Consider the following 10,371-nt stretch of genomic DNA (forward strand, 5'->3'; position numbering starts at 1 on the left):
CCCTAAATTCTGCTCTGACAGGAATTACGAAAACGCGTCCCAGCAGCAGCTCCTTATCTCATAGCTGCTAAATGTAACTTTGTTTGTTTGGTTTTTAAGTCAATGTAAATTTGTTTGTAAAATTGAGTGGTGCCCCTTTGTAACAAATTGTTGTTAACCTTCCCCTTCTGAGCATGTCATAAGCACAGCTGTTAGTTTGGAGATGATACCCAAACATCCCAGGGGCACTTTTGATAGCTGCCTGGGCGGGGATTGAATGTTGAGGTCGGATATTAAACCAGCGGGATACAGAATTACTTTTTTCCCCCACAAAACCGAGCTAGCTAAATAGTTTCTCCCTCATAACTCTGTTATGCATTACCCAATAAACGGTCAGGACATTTGCATAGATAGTGCTTGGCTATGTGTTTGAACTTCATGTGCAATATACGGTGGAGTTATACTTTGCGCAGATTTTAGTGCGTATACATATTTTGCTAGTGAAAACATTTCCTTGGCAAAAAATGCGGTTATTTACTTGCATGTAATTGGATGTTTAGGGTCCAAATAGGGTGTAAATGTATTTGCGTGTGATTCTGCGAACACTTTCTTATGTGTGACTATATACCACGTTGTTTGTTTAAAACACATTAGTCGTATCTTTTAGTGAGTATACATAACATCTGGCTAGGGCAAGAAGAAATCCATTCCAATCTGGAGTGCAAACGTTCACACAGGTCGAAATTGTAGTCACTTGCACTAGTGCGTATGCATGTGTGCAGATGGACGCTTATTTTCAATATACGCAAAATACACAGTAGACCTCTGTGCGCGTGTTGCTTTCAGTGTGCATGAATACTGTGAATATGCTCCTGCCCTGTTTACCCCCCGCCCCACCCTCCACACACTCTATATAAGAACAGATAGTTTGTACTCTCGCATACATCATAAAATATGTAAAGGGACTCTCAGAATCTTGGATGATTTCTTTCAAACGGAAGGTTGTTACCTAGATAGCGGTGTATTTGTTGATAGGATTGCAGTAAGGGTTTGGACGGTATCTATTTCTGTCAAATTAATTTCGAATTTAAAAATAACCAGGACTAAAGTAGCTGGGCTGTAAGTCCAAACACAGCAGGGAGCTGCTTGCTTTAGTTTTTAAATACTCATTTGTAAGTGGACTGAAACAACCCATATGTGAAAAATATGTAAAAGGCGGAGTAAAGCCGACATTGTAGCCAATGTATCTTGTCATTAAAGCCTTTATACAAATGGGGGGGCGGGGCGGGGTTGCAGTATAAAAATTAGGGTCTATGTCCTCTGTTAAACAGAACGGTTATTGCCTACTGCAGATATTCTGCATTATGGACTGGATACAATCCAGGCTGCATCAAGACATTGTCTGCTCCCGATCTTGCTGATTTCTTGTGGAACTTACTAGCTCTCTTAAAATGAGGGCATGAAAAGTTAGCCCTACACCTTTTTTTTCCCTAAAACTAAATACATATCCTGTGACCGGCAGTTTCGTGAATGTATCCTCTGAAGAGATCACTGGTGGCACAATTTATCGCCTGATCTGCAAGCTGGTGTAAGACAGGTGTAAAGTGTGTCCCTTTACACAGTTAAAAGATGAGCCAAATCCTCTTCTAATGAAGCCCCATTGACTTCGTTAGTAATGCCCTGGTGTAACTGGCCCTTTGTAGAGGATATATAACAGACACATTACTCTTTTGTTAAATTGGACAAACGCAGCTATTTTCAGTTCAGATCTAAACTGCTCTTTAGTAGCAATTCTTAATTCCAGCCAACACTTATTTTCTCCCCCAAGATTGTAATTCATCTGCCTCAATGTTTAGTTTGATAAAAATCCTTTCAAAGACACGTGCAAGAAGTTTTGCAAAATCTAAATCCAGAATCCTGCTTCCTAAGTGAAAGCTTTACAGTTTCTCCTTCTGTTACAATTAATTGGTTGCCCATAGACAGTTCAAACCTTTACTGACTGAAGGTGGCTAAAAGAATGGACAAGACTTGTGGAACACTGGAATAATTTCTTTCTTAGACATTGTCTAAATCAATGGAGACATTTGCCTGTGGGAGAATATTTTCCACAGTAGCCATTTCTAAAAAAAAAAAAAAAAAAAAAAGTTTGTGTTAAATTTCTTACAGCAGGAACAAGTTCTGATAACAAGATTCTGGACATTAAACCCCTTTTTCCTAAATTAGCCCTATTTAAGAAAAATATAGGCTTAAGTATTTGGAGAAATTGTGCATACTGTTGCATCTAAGCAAATGACCACTTTGTTTATCAGTCTTATTCAGCTGTCCTCAAATCGTACTACCTTTACTGCAACTTTCAAGGTTTACAGGGTTATCAATTCTTTAAAAAATTAAGACATTGAAGTATTGTCATTACTTACATTACATTACTACAGCTGGATTCAGGTTTACCAGTTTGTATAATTTTAGGTTGGGAACATCTTTTACAAGAGTTGTTTTCCAAACATCACACAACTGGATATTTATCTTAAAGTCTGAAAATAGAAACCTGTTGACAATGTATGAGATTAAATACGTTTTCTTTTAAAATATTTTATATAACGAATACTGATCACTTTAAAGTTGCGATCATTTTAACGATGTTGGTTGCCCTCACTTCATTTTTATGTGAATCATCAAAAGTTTCTTAATTATTCAAAGAAATTGATTAAACGTCTGTTTGCAAAATTGTCCATCTAGTAAATTGCTATTCACACCCATAGAAATGGTTTATTCCACTTAGTACTTTTAAACTGGGCTCCAGTACAATTCTCTCATTACCCAGAAGTACAGTTGAAGGACACTCTCTCTCTCTCTCTCTCTCTCTCTCTCTCTCTATGTATATAAAACACCATTCCAACGTTTTAAGTCACACGTTGTGTATTTCATAATAAAGTGTTTTTATTTAATGCAATCTTCGAGAATTTAAACACACAAAATGCAGTGAGAATGTTCACAATTTTGAGACCACAGTTGTAAATAGAAACATTCATATTTCATAAGATTATAAATATTTGATACTGCAATTGTAAAATGCACATGTTTTATAAACTGAAAAAAATCTTTGCTTTCTTGCTAAAAGGCAATGTCATTTAATGCTGTCTCCTAAGCAGCTGATGATTATTCACAGAATTTAAAATTACAGCTTTTACTTTATAGTTTGCTTCTTTTTTAACGTGTATACTAATATGTACAATGAGTGTCTATTATAGCTGTGAAATAAAGAAGTTTTAAGGCAAAGCGATAAGTTCACCCTCAATCATCAAGGAGACTACAGTCCTGAATTATTGTACAATACACACCCACGCGGGGTGCCTTGTGGCCCTGGCCAACATTTTGGACACTTTATTCCAGACGGGGGGGAGGGGGGTAAATCTAGAACTGGGAGAACTCTTAAAAGAACCCTACAAACCTTGAAAAGATTGAGTTTATACGGTGCCACGTTTTCAAATCAGAAACTAGAATTGCAAGGGGGAAAATAAACAAACCAAAACCCAAATGTCAAGAAATGTTTATTTACACTGACTGCCCCTTCGTATTTACTATTCAGTCTAAGAGATATGCTTGATTTAAAACCTTCCCCATATTCTAGACGGACAGATATTTGTCACTGGATATTAGGCTACTAATTTTTCCAAAATCAAATACCACTGCTTGTGGTGGGCTCCTCCGTCTTTCTGACCAAAACAGGGCATGAGAGGTCCCCTCCCTTCTTACGGGTTACTCGTCCTGCATAAGCGAGGTCGGTGGTGCTGAAAAAAGTGCCCCAATTCTCCTTTCCCCCAGTCCCTCTTGATTTGGTCTTTTCCTGGGCCAAAACTGCCGGTGTGGAGGCAATGGGACAGGAAGAGGCTTTCTGGATGCTTTTTTTTTTATATAGTCATTGTTCAGTCTGATTTGTTTTTTCCAGTTAAGAGTCACAGTTGATGGGTTTACCAGTTTTTTACCCAATAAGTTGTATAAGTCCAATAATCCAATAGCCATGATAAGCATTTTTGCAGTCAGTATCCTGTATACACAGCAGTGATACAAGCAGGAGAGCTGAAAGGTACGTCTACTAATTTATACCACCGGAAGACCACCAGTTCTCAGTCAGATTTTGACGAGAACTTGTTCCTCCCAAGACCTGCTGCAACCCTGTGCTGTCCTTGGGAAGCCGGTGCTCGGAACCCCCCAGCTTCAAATACCAGCAGCTCTGCACTGCGGCCTGGTGTCCATTTGTCCAAGGCAAACCAGAGCCTTTTGCAAAAGTCATCCCAGGCTGCTTGCTGCCCGCCAGCCTAAGGACAAGGCCTTCCAGGGGGAAAGAGAAGCAGCGCCTAAGCTACACAATGCGATGCACGAACGGGCAAAGGGATCTGTGCAGGTTTGTACAGATGAGTGTGGGGGGGGGGGGGTGCATAGATGAGGCTAGCTGCACGCACACATGCAGGGCAAAGACCCAAAAGAAAAGTCTCCTTCCTATGGAAAAGGGTGGTTTTGTTTGTTCGCTTCCTATGCCATACACCCGGAAGTTGTGATGTTTACTTCAAAAGTTTTCCAACCAAGCTATGAGGAAGGGAAAAAATCAACGAAGCACCAAATGAACTCCTTGATCTCCCCCGTCCCTTGCAGAGTCCTGTACACCCCCTAGCCTTTGATTGAGCCCCGCCGACTGAAGAAGTGAGGGCAAATGAAAGAAAGGATCCTGGACATTTTTGTTAATACAATGCCTTGGGGTTTCTTTCCCTGTTACCTTTTTTTCAAAATTAAATGGTTGTTTTCTATCCCCAAAGCCAAACACAAAAAAATAATAATGGTAAAACTCATCGAACAAACCGGAGAACTATTTATTCGGCTCACAGTCCTGTGAAATGCAGCAATAAAAATCTTTGGACTTCAGCAAAAAATTGTTTTTAATTTTTTTTTTTGAATTTCAAAAAACCAGTGTCCAATGTCCATTAAAACAGCGCTTAAGTCTATAAAAAATGTAACTTAAGCATTAAAAAAATCCATAAAGATACCATCTAAAATCTCCATAGAACCAAAATAAAACAAAACAAAATCAAAAATATTTTATAATCAGATATTTTGGATTTTTACACCTTACCTGTAAATTATATACACATAGAATATTGCAGAATTATATCCAATACACAATATTTTCACTATTAATGCTGGTATAATCTTTATACACTGGCCCTTATTTTTTTAATTAAATTATTGCATTGTATAAACTTTGACTGAAAACTGCCCCCCCTTCCCCGGCCTTTCCCCGGCCTTCCCCCGGCCCCCTTTCTATTCGCTGTCTGACTTGCCGTCTTTTGATGTGGTGGAGTGGTTGTACAGTCCTTGTGCCATGAGATGCACCGCCAGGGTGTTCTTGTTGCCAGTGGCTTTCTTGATTTTGGCTCGTTTGTTCTGAAACCAGATTTTGATCTGAGACTCGTTGAGGCTGAGTTCCTGAGCCAGGCTCTGCCGCCTCTGCTCCGTCAAGTATCTGTTCGTCTGAAACTCCGCTTTCAGTCTCTGCAGCTGCTCCGCAGTGAAGGCTGTCCTGGGACGCTTGTCTTCTTTGTTGGGGTTCTTCTTCTTTGGTTTACGAGACCGGGGGCCTAAGGGCCAGGGCGAAACAAAAATCATAAGAAATACACACAAACACACGCCAGAGAAGTGATGGGGCCGGGAGGGGGGGGCTGGGGGGCTGGGAAGGGTGTCCAGGAGTGAGAGGTTGGTTGGTTGGTTGGTTTTAAAGGGCACCATCTTATGATTATTGGGCGGGGAGGGGCGGGAGAAATGATCTCAAAGAAATTTGAGGACTTGAGGTCATTAGTATGGGTGCCACTTGGTACTCTGTGCCCAGCCAGGAGCTCCGGACACTGAACGGCATGAAGGCCTTGCTCGCCTCTTTTCGCTTTGCTTTGGCTTGAGAGTTTCAAACTGAAGTCATTAGATCAACCTTTGCGAGGAGAGAGAGATTTCCCCTCCCCCCTTTCACTGAATGCCTGGGGCGGGGGGCAGTGGGGCAGACATGAGTCTGTTGTGTGCCTGGCGAGGAAGAGGAATTCGGGGTCTGCAGTCTGGTGACCAAAGGGGAGCTGATGCCTGGGACCACAGAGCCTCTTGCAAAAGGGGGAAGAAGGGAGCGGGGGCAGGAGGGAGGCAGGCACAGGCCTAAACACCTCTACAAAAGCCACTGTCCACAGCTTGGCTATTGCATCAGAGTCACATCCACCCAAGTTCATTGTTTCCTTTTTAACCACCATCTTTGGGACTTAAACTCTCCTCCGCCTGGGGCAGCCGCTCGAACGCCCCACAAAGAAGGACCCAGTCCGCATCCCTGGGGTGGAGGCTGTGGGGCTGGGGCGAGTTGTGGGAAGCCGCAGGGTAATGCTGGTGTGTATTTGCCAGCTCCATTTCTGGAAGTCCTTCCTTGGGGGAATGCTACTGTCGATGGCCTCTAATCTGTGGAGAATTGGGTATGTGAGTGGATATTTTGTCAAGGGGAGAAGCGATCCCAGCTTCAGCGATCTGTGGCTCTCTTTCTCTCTCTGCCCCCCCCCCCCCCGATTTTGTGTTACATTTTGTAGGAAGGCCCTGGGGGCTCTCTGCTGGGCCCACGCGAGCTTCCTGACACCCCTCTCCCAGAGGGGACCAGGTCAGTTGAAATTTTACACATGATCCTAATTTTGGCATCCATATGGTGTCTGTAAAAGTCAGATCCCTAAAAGAACAGGGACACGTGAGCATTACCGCAGTTAGCAAACTGTAAACAGCACCTAAACCCGCGGGTTTAAAGCAATAAGAAAAAAGGCTTCTTCTGGCTGGTGACAAGTCACTCAAAGGGCAGAAGACAGGTTCTGCCACAGGCTGAAATATGACTGACAAAGCCAGCCAGGAAGTGGATCTACCCTGCACAAGAGAAAATGGGAATACACTGGGCTTGATTAGTTCCCAGCTTTAGTAGATATAATATTCAGCGCAAATAGGCCACATAATGACCACAATGCTCGGGGAAGTGTCAACCATCTTCCAAATTACAATTCCCCCTCTGCAGCCTCCCATTCTATTGTATATACATCTATTTAAAAGCCCTAATTATTACCCACAAGGTATTAAAAATGAAAATAGAGCCCTGTTTGTAACGGGGATTCTTGCATCAATAGTTCCTAGGCTGCTGGTGTATTGTGATTTTCTTTTTAATTTACGTATTTCTGCCTCTACGCCTATGGGGCAGGTTTGTTTTTTCTAGTTTAGTGCCACGTTTCCATAACCAACTAGCCCAGCTCCAAAGGCGTTGGTTAAAAATAACCTTCAGCTTTTTTTAAAAAAAAAACACAATCTTTGTTCTTTCTCTTTGCTTCAAATCGACCCTCGCATTGTGCTCGAAATAAAAAGAAACAAATACTGTACAAAGAACCACCCCGCTCTCCGGTTTTGCTAAGGATTCTCGATCTCATCTCTTTTCTCTGTCTGTATCATTGTCTAGGAAACTTAAAGTGTCCAGGGCTACGGTGTAATTCTGTCCCTTTCCGTAAGTGTGCCCCGCAGTCTCTCTCTCTCTCTCTGTATTTACCCAAAACACATCTTCAGAAAAAGTGTCTTGCAACTGCTACAATTTCTTTGGGATTTTTAAAAATACAGACGTGTTAAATTAGTTATTTTAAACCCAGGAATGGCTTCGCTACTGAAAAGTGTAACGTGTACCGAGAAGCAATAACATCTACTTATATTTTATCTCCTAAACAGAATTAAGAAACCCTCTTTCTTGCATTACATCGAGATAATACAGAAATCCAAACGTTTATTGGCATTGTAACAGGGGGAGAAGTTGGCATTTTGAGTGCCTCAAATGTCGCGTAAAGAACGATCCTAATTATTTTTTTTTATTTATTTATTCTCTTTAATATTATTCTACACACCACCAGCGAGGGTTCTCTCCCTGGCCTGTGCCATTGTGAGGATATATGTTAATTAAATATTAACAAAGGAGAGGAGTGGAGAACAATGGAGTAAATTTCAATTCAGACTGGAATATTGGAGCTAAAGAGTTGGTTCTCATTTATTACAAACTAATTTTAAATCCAACCTACATTCCTCTCTTCAACTGTACAACAGTTTGGGGTGGACGTGGGGGAAGGGACTGGCTAATCGCTGTTGGAAAATACTTTTTTGTGAATAGATTTTTTTTAATTCTGGTTTACAGCCTGGAAAACTGTATTTTAAAGAGGTTTCTAATTCTTTTGAATGTAGATTAAAAAAGAAGAATAAGGGGGGGGGGACCCTAGATCTACTCCTGCTTTCCCTGTATTAAAACAAGGAAATTCACCCTGTGGGTTTTAAACCTCTTCAGAAAGAGAATTTCAGGAGTTTCTTCTGAAATCTCACTCCAGCAGGCACGCCCTCCCAGATCCTCTGAAATAACTTCCTCGTCCTCTGGAAATCTTTCCTATTCCCTTAAAGATCTGAACTAAAGTACACATGTGAATATTACAGAAAGCAAAATAGAGAAAGGAGACAGCGGTGAGATAGGGGCCTGATTAAAACAATAAAAATATTTGGGTTTTGCAAATGTACAATGCAAGGCCTATTGGACAGGCAGCTGAATATATGAATTCCACTCCTCACCCTCCAAACAAACCCTGGGATTTTACTCGAAAGGAGATGATGGGCAGATTCCTTGGAGGATCTCCGTGGAGTTCAAAGAAGGAGCTTTAATGGCTTCTTTCCCACCTTTTCTTTTTAATACCATGCCAAAAACCAGATCCCCAACCTAGCACCGTCCCTCTCTGTTTTAAGATCTAGCTAAGCTAACTGCTGATCGCTTTGTGTGTGTGTGTGTGTGTGTGTAGACAGGAGGAATTATTTTCCAGTTTATCCGCTTTCATTTTGATCTGCCTATAGTAAAAACATCCCCATATCCTCATTATATTTAAATACGTTTAAAAACAAACAAACAAACAAAAAACTTGTCTCTCTACGATTTTTTTTTAAATTTGGGTGACTGTATTTTTTTCTCGTCGCTTTTCAACCAACCAAATATTTTCTGAAGAACCATGTGGAAAGATCAGTCTAGGCTTCACTGATTCAATGGTTGGTTGATAGAGAGAGGGAGGGAGAGGGGCTTGGTGGAAAACAGCCTGTTAAATGGGAAGTGAAGCCAGGGGGTGAGGGGAAGGGCAGGCCGGGCTCCTGGCCAGTGCTAGGCTACGTCTGAAGAGAAGTCTTACCTGAAGAAGGCCTGTCCGAGTACCTAGTACAGTAAACCCAGGCTGGCCAGAGCATGGGCTGGTTACTGGTGTTGGAGCTGGCTTGGGAGCTATCAGAGTCCGAGCTCACAGACAGATCGCCGCCGCTGAGCCCCCGCGATTTCAAGGCTCCTTCCAGGGCCCCGGAGTCGCCTCCTTTCTTGGCTCCCCCATTGAGAGCAAGGGCTTTGGAGCCTCCTTCCCCTTCGCCCGCCGAGCCTCCCCCTCCGCCGCTGAGTTGCCCCCCAGAGCCCGGCGCCGTGGAGGGACTCCGGCGGTTCTCCCTGCCGGCTAAGAGCAGCTGCTCCGGGCTACTGCCGCTGCCGCCTCCGCTGCTGCAGGTCCCCCCTTCCTTCCTCCGCCCGAACTCCGGCCTCAGGATGTTGTCTATGAAAAAGTTCGTGATCCGGTGCGGGTGCTGGTGATTCCCAGGCGCCTGCAGAACCACGGGCAGGATCATCGCCCGGCTCCTGTTGGGCTCCGCATCGCTGCTGCCGCCGCTGGACTCCCGCTGCTGCTGCTCCAGTGAATCTTCCCCAGGACCGTGGTCATTCTCCTCCATGCTGTAGGACAAACCCCCAGATGCTTCTCGTTTCAAGCCCCCACCCCTCCTTGTGTGAGAGCGAGTGGGTTTGACAAAACGTGTGTTTGTTTGTTTGTTCGTTCCCTGGCTCCACTCAGTTCGAATGATATTCAAAATCCAGAGTTGGCGAAATCAGAGCCTCGGGGGTGCTCGAACTTCACCCAAAACGTTGGTTTTAAATCCTCCTTCTTTCCCCCCTTCTTTTCCTTTCTTTCTTCCGCTTGTTAGCCTTTCAGTCCTGCAAACCAGTGCATTCCTTCCCCCAAAATGTGTTCATCATTAGGACTTTCATTAACAACCCTTTCCGCCCCCCCACCCACCCACCCACCCCCGCTCTAGCTCTCGCTCTCTCTCTCTCCCTCTCGTCTCCAGCTCCTGGGTTTTAAAAGAAAAAAGAGGCCAACAGTATCCTAAAAAAATCGTGAAGATCCTTCAAGGGGAAAAATAAAAAGAATAATAAAAATGTCAATGCTGCCACATCTGCTTTGAGAGAGAGACTCTAGAAGAGGGTGTATATTTCTCCCTACACACCGCCCAGCACACGCA

General features: G+C 43.2%; 1 protein-coding gene across 1 annotated transcript; it reads right to left on the reverse strand.

Annotated features, from left to right (window-relative positions):
• Nucleotides 1-5,225: 5,225 nt before the first annotated feature.
• Nucleotides 5,226-10,091, reverse strand: EN2 (engrailed homeobox 2). Its single transcript, XM_037891659.2, has 2 exons — nucleotides 9,225-10,091; nucleotides 5,226-5,609 (listed from the first exon to the last, which is right to left on the reverse strand). The coding sequence occupies exons 1-2, from the start codon at nucleotides 9,802-9,804 to the stop codon at nucleotides 5,293-5,295; spliced, it is 897 nt and encodes a 298-aa protein (XP_037747587.1). The 5' UTR covers nucleotides 9,805-10,091; the 3' UTR covers nucleotides 5,226-5,292.
• Between the last annotated feature and the right edge of the window lie 280 nt (nucleotides 10,092-10,371).

This window comes from Chelonia mydas, chromosome 2 (assembly GCF_015237465.2).
Source record: "Chelonia mydas isolate rCheMyd1 chromosome 2, rCheMyd1.pri.v2, whole genome shotgun sequence".
NCBI classification, from domain to species: domain Eukaryota; kingdom Metazoa; phylum Chordata; order Testudines; family Cheloniidae; genus Chelonia; species Chelonia mydas.

What these genes read in the sequence shown, in the direction of transcription:
- EN2 (XM_037891659.2), bottom strand. Translation starts at nt 9,804, where the DNA reads ATGGAGGAGAATGACCACGGTCCTGGGGAAGATTCACTGGAGCAGCAG. An exon ending in CTCGGACAGGCCTTCTTCAG is followed by an intron (nt 5,610 to 9,224) that starts GTAAGACTTCTC and finishes CCTGGCCCTTAG; the next exon opens with GCCCCCGGTCTCGTAAACCA.